Here is a 9630-nt window from a genome sequence, read left to right as displayed (position 1 = left end):
GATCCCTGTACAGAAGACTTCCACATGAAGGAGGGCTCTTGCGGCTAACGGGCGACGCTTCAAGATTCCAGACCTGTGCGAATGAAAGAAATCGATGATTAGCTTTCAACTGCATTCTTTTAGTATTGATTAACGCAAATTCATATCCTCTGTGATCTTACTCAATTATTCAGTTGTTCAAGGTCTAAATGAATAGGCCTTGAATCGATAGCATACATACAAATTAATAACATGAGAAAATACTTTTTATACCTGTTTATGCGTATCTTGTTCTGATTTCTGAATTCTGAATTCTGAATTCTGAATTGTGATTGTGTAGTGGAGTGCAAAGTATGTGTGTCTGTAGTTGGACACTTGAAATTCCCCACATACCATCGCTCCTTTATATATCCTTTTATACTGAGACTGACTCAACAATTTTTGAAGTAAGAATAAAAGTCTCGTGTAAACATGTTGTGAAAGCTAATGGGGCCTCTCTCATATTTGTTTAGCAACACTGACAGCTCAGTGCCAGAGGAATGTCCAAACATCAAATCAAACTTCAGCTGGAGGAAGTTTCAGTTTTGAAGTTCAGACAGGAATTGGGGGCGCTGTTTCTCAGGTTTGAGGATTATTCATAAAGTTGTCTACTGCAGCTTTAAGGTACAATAATAGGAGGGCGGAGCTAAACCAATAAAAAGTCAGGTTTTATCATACAGATAAAGAAAATAAGTCAATGAACACACTGCTACTCTGGTTCTGTGGGGCGAACATATTGTACCCAAGCGAGCAATTTAAACCGAGATGTTCATCGAACCTGCTTCATCACTTGTGTGGTAACATATGCATACTGTAGTTAAATGATCCATTGACCCTGCCTATTAGTTAGTGGTTGTGTAGAGTAATGGTCATTGGTTGTCCATTAGGTAGCATTTACATTATGTCTGTCTCCACCATGGCGTTGTGGTCAATAGAATATAGCTAGGATTGCAGGGTACATGCTGTGTACGGGTCCAGCAGCCAGCCAGCCAGCCACACGCACACACACCTTGGAATCCAAGCAGCATCATTTCCTGGCCACATAACCCCACCAGAGCATGTGAAAACATGCTTTCTTAAGTCTTTGGAGAATCTTCAACTGTAAAAACCTGGCAAGAGAAAAATCCATGGAGTTTATAGGGACTGCGGGTCATGCTTGTATAGATTTTATAACAGTGACAAATGCGTTATGCTCTTCACATAAACTGGCTTTGGGAGACCCAGTAAAGCCGAGAGGTCTGGATGCTCAGTGGCTTTACAACACAATGAATTTATCACGGAGAATGGGAGAAAACTGTGCTGATTTGTTTTATATGCCAGGGCGGCCCTGACGGCGGTCGAAGGCATTGTTTAACGGTGTTTTACGTGGAGTCGAGAGCAAAGGAGGAAGTACAGTTCACAACTGTCTCTGTTGTTCTCTCACCTGCCAGGACCAAACAAGGCCTCTTCCAAAACAAGTAGCAAAACACTCACTTGTTATTCTCAATTCAAAAGGTGTTTTTCTGTGAAAAGCATAGTGTTGGTAACTGAAAACAGCTGTCAGGTGTCAGTATTTGTCTTGGGCGCTAGCCTCCATATTTGATCTGAACATTGTGCTTCTCACAGCAGGTTTATGATGATTGATTGTGTTTGACAGATATATTACTTTTTAATATGTCTGCGCAAACGCTGACAGATAATGAAATTTAAGTAAACTTTGGTGTAGATGCACAATGGACAGATAGTGTGTGTCTTTGTGTATACCAGTATACACTGGTCTATTTGACCAAATAGACACTGGTCAAATAGACCAGTGTCTATTTGTGTGTGTGTGTGTGAGAGAGGACACCCAGGGGCTGGACCCAGAGGGAGGGCACACTATCAGCACCAGACAGTGTGCTGAGGAGGGACATGTATGTAACACATATGTTCTCCTAGATAGCACACAAACTGTCTGCTTCTGCCATGCTGCTAAACCTGTTTGCCAACACGCACACACACGTACGCACACAAACTAGGATTGCATGGTATATGGCGTGTGCATGGGTCCAGCAGCCAGCCAGCCAGCCACACACACACACACACACACACACACACTTAAGCTGGCTCGGCTATGCTGGCCAACAGGTAAGGTGACACAGCAAACACATCACATGACCTTATAAGAGCTTGGGCAGCCACAGTCCTCGCTCCACCCCTCCACCCCTCAACTCCCCCATCCCTTCACCCCCTTACCCCTCCCTCAAGGCAAAACCCAACTGGCAGATGCCACACAGAGAACATGCAGTCCAGTACATGGCCGCAGGTCAGGGAACGGCCCGGGGGCAAAGTTCACAGAGTGCCAGAACAGCTCAGGATTGTGTGACCTCATTACCAGACGCTTGCTAGGAGCAGAGCAACAGGCTAGGCAGGTCAGCCATGACAGTGACACAGATATGACATAAGCTATGGCAGTTAGGGTTGCCGTGCAACACAGTACTACACAGCAGAGGACTTTATACACAACAGTGCACTACACACTCACACACACACACACACTCACACACACACACACCACACAAAAACTGACTGACCCCGTGTGTTTAGCAACATAAATTACATTAAACACTTTATACTTAAATGTTTTTTATTAATTGTTTTTCGATAAAGGGACAAAATGTGTGTGTGAACAGGATAATGCAGACAACTGCCAGAAAACAAAGACAGTGGTTTGCCCAATGCAACAGAGACCAGACACTAATACAACCAAAAAGAGCAAACATTTTGTCCAATGACCTTCGGCCACTCTTTTTGAAAAAAAGAGAAATAATATAAAAACAAAATAAAAACAAAATAAAAACAAAATAACGATCCATTCTATGTCTCTGTTTTAAACAGAACACATAAGTAATAATAAATAGTAACTCCCATAGTAAAAGATAAAGTTCAAGTTCAAGTTACAACAAACAGCTCTCAGAACAGGAATAGAAAAGGCTGATAACAAAATATTCCGCATTGCCATTTACAAAAAAGTCTGAACTCAAGCAGGCCTCTGCACAACTCCATTTCAGTTTAAATATGCCTTGCATATGAAAGTATACCCAATCTAAATATAAAGCACCATTTAGTATTTGGCAATGAAAAAAAATCCTGCAAAACATTGATTCTTTTTAAAAATGAATTGACTTTGAAGTTTCTCTTTTTTCTTTTTTGTAATCGATGTACTGCATATTTTTTTTTTTTTTTTTTTTAAGATGTTGGAATGTAGTCAGGTGGGAAAGGTGAGAAAGACACAAGCACACAACAGACCAGCCCGACATCAGCTTGCATTACTGCATACAAGAATGGCAGCAGAGAGAAGGTCTAAACCAAACCAAAGAAGATATGTACAACCAGGAGACTGCACGGTGGCCATCTTATGACCCACAGCGCCAAACGCCTCATACTTTAGCTTCTTTTTTTTATTGGGTTTTCTTTTATTTCATTAAACATACAAATAATTCGCACTATATTATCCTGCCAAATTAAAAAAATATACCGTGGCAGCTTGGTTTTTTTCCACTACCAAAAAAGGTATGTTAATACCTTTAGAGAGAACAAGCAACAGTTAAAAATACGAGCCTCAATATAAATACTATAGTGCCTACTCTAAGTGAACATTGAATTCAAATACCATTCTAGAAATACAGAAAAAAGTAGACCATAAATGTGTTTAAGCATAGGAATTGACATGAGTGTGCATTTTCCTATATTTAAGTTTTTCTATTATATATTCATATATAATCTTAAACCTTTCCCAAATGCAAATTGTATTCAACCTGAAGAGCTGTGAAGAGTCAAGGCAAAATAAAAAGGTCACAGATTTTTTTTCTCCATTTTATATATACTGTGATCCGAGTCCTGAACACCAAGACAGAGAGAAAGATAACCACAATGAAACTTAAATACAGTTTCCCCTAAAGGTAATGAAGTGTTATAAAAACAAAAAATGTCACTTTAATTTTTATGCTTTAAAAAAAGGATTTGTACAAAAAAAAACGAATTCTTGAACAAGTTTAAAATTGTTTGTTTAGCATGGGGGTGGTTAGCCAGTCACCGCTGTCTGAGAGCCCAAGGGACAGCAACAAAAGGTTAAAAGTGAAAGGTCAGGGGTCGCGGGCGATATTGGTAAGGGGTTAGAGTGGCTGGCAATAGATTATCTCATGAATCGTTTCTATGTTAAACAATGAAACCCTATTCATCAGCTAGCATTTCAGCATTTCCCTTAAGCGTAGACCTGTAAACTGGGAAAATTGAACAGTGCACTTTTTTTGTCCTATGAATGACTTTATACTCCACAGCGACAAAGATTCTGAGAGAGGCAAGTGCTAGTTTACCGTCAACGGGGTGTAAGCAATTAAATGAGAGAAAAATGCTTTGCGAACCGTAAACAGTAAAAAACTCAACAAAAATAAAACATAGGAAAAGAGATTATGCCCTGTATTACATACTAGACCCGTTATCACTCTCCTCTTGTTTTCACATCGTTTAGAGAGCTGGAGCACGAAAGCAGCAGCTTCTCTCAATGGTTACTTTCATTTGTTTGCTTTCAAGTTTCTGCAACTCATAGTTAATCATCACTGTTCAAAATGTACAATTAGAATGTACTTTAATAGATAAAATCTCTCCCAACCACCTTGGTAAAGGTTCTAAGTCGATTTTGTATACTTTGAAATGCGACAAAGTTGTTTGGAATCCATGTACTATTGGCTCCAGTCACCCAGATCCAAGCAGCATTTGTATTTTGTGCTACTATAAAGACAAGCCTGTGTCGGCCAGGATTGTACATTACAGAGTACCTTTGTGTTAAGTACCTCCTAATTAGAACCTGCAAACAGTGCAGTTACACCCAATGATGCCTGTGCCTTTCCAGCTGTAAAAATCCACAATTTTAAAGATACTGCAGTACATATAATAGGTAGATAAATTATGATTAACTAGAATTTTTATAAGACTTATTTACGTCTATGACCAGTTAATCTTAAAGTCAGGTACTTGATGCAAGAACCCTTCCTTGGGTGTTTAAACCCTTATCCAGTATCTGGCTGCGACCACAAGCTTATAGCAGATAGGAAGATCATTAACCAATGCAGTCTTAAGATATCAAAGGCACTCTTTTTTTTTGTTTTACCAAATGATAGTACAAATTCTAATCTTATCACCTCCTCGTCTTTTAAAGAAATTCAAAGGCTGTCACTGCTTTGCGTTTAATAATCGCGCCGAATTTGATTCACCCGCCGTGGACAGGACATCTTTCAGAAAGATCAGGGTTAAGTGTGATTCCCAGGTGTTCAAGAATGGGATAAGCTGAAGACTGTTCGTCCTCCGTGTTACAACATAAAACTGTACATGATATGTGTCACAGAACGTATGCAGCATGGTCGGATCTTTTCCTGTCTTTTCTCTTTTAGAAAATAAAAAAACTGAACTAGAAAATACCAACACATTTACTCAACAACTAACCAATCAGGGACAGTTTCTTTTTTTTCTAATTAGCCAAAACATACTAGGCATGCTGTCTAATTATCAAAAAATTGAAAAAAAATAAAAAGAAGAAAAAAATAAAAAAATAAAAAAGGAAATGAAAAAGTACACAACATGTAAATTATTGCACAAGAGAAAGGCTCGAAGTTTGCGTCAATGCAAGAATATTGCCCCGATACAGATCATGCATTCAACAGGTAATGGAAACGGGGTGTGCTGGTGCAGAGCACATCGTCTTAGCTTCCACCGTACTGGCGAAAGATGTGGGCCTTGGGAAGGAGAATGTACAAGGGGACGTGGATCCAGGGGAGGGCTGGCCTGGAGACAGACTAACGCCTACCGCTCGCCCTCCCACAAACTACTCAGACTTGATTTCAGCGCTCAGCGGACGGTCGCTGTGCCACTTCTTCATGTGTTTCTCCAAGGTGCTGTAGACGCTGAAGGGCATCTGACAGATCTCACACTTGTACACGTCCTTTCCCACCTGGCCGTGGGTCTTCATGTGGCGAGTCAGCTTGGAGCTCTGGGCGCAGGCGTAGTTGCACAAGTCGCACTTGTAGGGTCGCTCCCCCGTGTGGCTGCGCCGGTGCACGGTCAGGTTGCTGCAGTTCTTGAACACCTTGCCGCAGTACTCGCACGTGTCGCTGCGCCGGCTCTCCTTGGAGCCGGGCCTCCCCTGGCCCCCCAGGTGCGGCGTGCTGCCCCCGCTACCCGTGCCGCTGCGCCCCGACACCCCCCCATCCAGCTCCCCGGGAGGGGTGGAGAAACGCAGGCTGCCGTTGTCCGACGAGTGCTCGGACGAAGAGGCGAAGGGCGATTGTCTGGAGTCCCCGAAAGTCAGAAAGGGGTCCTTGAGTTGGCGAGATGCAGCGTAGCCGGCCAGCCACTGAGAGTAGACATTCTCGGTGTTGGGGATGGTGGGCGTGGGCAGATCGAACTCCTTCTCCAGCTTGATGCGCTTGGAGAAGGGGCTGAGGGGGCTGGGGCTGCCCAGGAGCAGTTTCTTGGAGAGGCCCACGGAGGCGGTTTCGCTGGGGGACGCGCCCCGCCCGTTGACCGCCGAGCCGCACCCGTCCTGGCCGCGGTCCGACTCCAGGACGGAGTCCTCGTCGCAGAGCGCGCGGGTGTGGTGGAGGTCGCGGTGGAGGTGCAGGTGGTTGTCGTGGCCCAGTGCTGCGTTGCGTTTGTGAGCCTGCAAGGCTTCGCTGAAGTGCTGCATGCTGGCAGCCAGACCCATGCCCTGCATCACCTCCGGGAGGGAGCGAGGCCGGGTGATCTCGTCCCCGCCCGCGGCCAGGCGACCCCCCACGCCACCGTTGTTCTCATGGTGACGAGCTGCCTCCAAGTTCAAGCCAAAATGGTAGTTGTTGCTGTTCCTCCTACCTGCCTCCAGGTTCTCTTCCTCCTCCTCCTCCCCCTCCTCTTCCTCCTCCTCCCCCTCCTCTTCCTCCTCCTCCTCCTCTTCCTCCTCCTCCTCTTCCTCCTCCTCCTCCTCGCCGTTCTCCCGCAGCAGGCGGTTGTTCTCGCTCTTCAGCTTGGCCACCACTGACTTCAGGGCGTTGCTGGCGCTGCCCATGTGCTCGCTGGTGCCCGGCTCCGGAGACGAGGCCGTGGAGAGGCCGTCCTCCGACTTCCCGGCGTTGGGGGAGGAAGACTTGTGCATGTGCGTCTTCATGTGGCGCTTCAGCTTGCTGGCCTGCGTGCAGGCGTGGTCGCACAGGTGGCATTTGTAGGGCTTCTCTCCGGTGTGGCTCCGCCGGTGGACGATCAGGTTGCTCTGGAACTTGAAGGACTTCCCGCAAAACTCACACGACTTGCTCTTCAGGGAGGTGGAGGAGGGCTGGGAGGCCGACGAGGGCAGGGGGGTGCTGGGGGCCGTCTGGGAGCCCGGCGGAGACTGCGTGGAGTTGGGGAGCGGAGGAGGGGTGGAGAGGTACGGAGGTTTGCCCCCGGCCCCCGCCGCGCCCCCCCCTCCTCCGCCCTGCTGAAAGGGCTGAAGCAGCCGCTGCATGGGGCTGGGCCGGCTGGGCGACAGCGGGGGAGTGGACCCTGAGGTGTTCCCCGCCAGCTCCCTGAGCCGGCGCGAGAAGTCCATGGCGGGCGGAGGGTCCAGGGCCAGGGGGGGGTTGAGGCGCAGCACCCTGTCGAAGGCACTCGGGTGGTGGGCCGCCATTGCCAGATCCTCCTGGCTCAGGTGGTGGGGGTCCAGGTGGTGGCGCGGAGGAGGGCTGAAGAGCGGGGGAGTCGGTGGAAAGCGCTGGTGGTGGTGGTGGTGGTGGTGGGCCCCCCCTCCACCCCCGGAGCTGTCCCGGCCCCCGGACACAGACCCGGGGATGCGGAGGAGGTTGAAGGGGCTGGCCTCAGCCAGGTGCAGCCCGTGGAGGGGGGGCTGGGTGGGGCAGTCCGCGCCCCCGCCCAGGGAGGGGGGCCGGCCCATGCGGGGGGTTAGGGGGCTGCCGTGTTCGCTGTCCAGGTAGATGCGGAAGCCGTGGGTGTTCTGGGCGTGCTGAAGCAGGAACCAGGCGCTGCCGTAACACTGCTTACAGGTTGTGCATGTGTAGGTGCTGGGCTCCTCTTTACCTGCACACACACACACACACACACACACACAGAGAGAGAGAAGCACAGGTTCACTCACAAGCCCAGGGACAGCGATCTACACAAAGCACATGATTTTTCTGTGACTCTTGATAACACTAGTGGAGTGTCATCAAGGTTAATTTGATTGATCAAACTGCATTCTTGCTTTGTCCTGGCAAACATTTTAAGTTGGTAGGAACATTCTTATCCCTGCAACATTTTTATTGAGGTCATGCCCCACATGATCAGTGAGACACAATCCCAAACAAGAAGAGTGTATGTGTGAGTGTGTGTGTGTGTTTGTGTGTGCAGGGGGGGATGGCAGCTTCTTCCAGCCTGCTGTGGGACTCTCTCTCTGCTGGCTCTGAGGAGGCTCAGGCTGCAGCAAAAGCAAACAATGAAGACTAACCCTGCTGCACTCCTCTTCCTACTGATGTACAGAAATAGAGCCTAACACACACACACACACGCCACACACACACACGCACGTACACACACGCAGACATACACACACCACACCCTAAACACACACACTCGCACTAAACACCAAAGGAACTACTGAGAATGAATTCAAATGAATGCCAGCACTAAATATATTTCCATTAATTCAGAGAGCCACTATTCAGGACACCATAAACACAAACACACGCATGTTTTCGCCGCTCTCCTGAACGAAACAGCGAGCGAACTATCTGAAGCTGAGCAGTTTGAAACTCGCATCCTCAATTACCTACTTAAAAATCCATAAAACCCTGCGCACACCAAAAGCAAAACCTCTCAATCAAGTTTAACTAGAAACCTCCCCCTCCGCCGTCCCAGCCAGGCTAGCGACGGCAAAGAAACATTTAAAACAATAATTGACTTTGAATGGCTCTCCGACAGTGACCTGTGGTGGGCTGCACGGTGCATGTGTGTAATCTCATTAGACTGGGACCACTCTGCCATCGTCTCATTTACAAGATTAGATCGTAAACGGACGGCCGCTGAAAGCCTTTCAATATGAAACACGAAGCAAATATGGAGGAGAGCTCAGACCGCAACACACACAGAGGCACACACACACACACACAGAGGCACACACACACACACACACACAGAGGCACACACACACACACACACACATGCACACACACACACACAGAGGCACACACAGAGGCACACACACACACACACACACACACACACTGCCTTTATTGGCGATGAGAGAGATATAAATCCACTAATTATTTGATGCAGCATTTCCTGTTCTAATGTTCTGCCTGCCTAAATGCATGGGTGGGCACGGCCTGATGTAGACACAACTACACACACACACCAAAATAAATCAGCCAACCACTAACAGAAAACACACACACAACTTTGTACATGATCCAGCGGCTGTGTGGGTCTGTTTTACAGTCTAATTCTAATAGTTTACTGTGTGTTTACACACTTACAGTAAATACAGCTGTATTATGTGTGTCTTGAGGGAAGCATAGTAGAAAGACTTGGCTGTGTCTTACGGTGTCATCGCACCTGTGATTAAGTCACTCAGCCTATATAGTGTACACA

At 47.0% G+C, this 9630-nt stretch overlaps 1 protein-coding gene across 1 annotated transcript; it reads right to left on the bottom strand.

Annotated features, from left to right (window-relative positions):
• Positions 1-2611: 2611 nt before the first annotated feature.
• Positions 2612-8155, bottom strand: bcl11aa (BCL11 transcription factor A a; the record flags this gene model as incomplete). Its single annotated transcript, XM_062455587.1, has 1 exon — positions 2612-8155. A coding segment is annotated over one exon (2298 nt), but the record flags the coding sequence as incomplete, so codon positions are not given.
• Between the last annotated feature and the right edge of the window lie 1475 nt (positions 8156-9630).

Source organism: Osmerus eperlanus, unplaced genomic scaffold, assembly GCF_963692335.1.
Source record: "Osmerus eperlanus unplaced genomic scaffold, fOsmEpe2.1 SCAFFOLD_544, whole genome shotgun sequence".
Taxonomy (NCBI): Eukaryota; Metazoa; Chordata; class Actinopteri; order Osmeriformes; family Osmeridae; genus Osmerus; species Osmerus eperlanus.
Note: the sequence above shows the minus strand (reverse complement) of the source record. Positions and strands in the feature narration are given on the sequence as shown.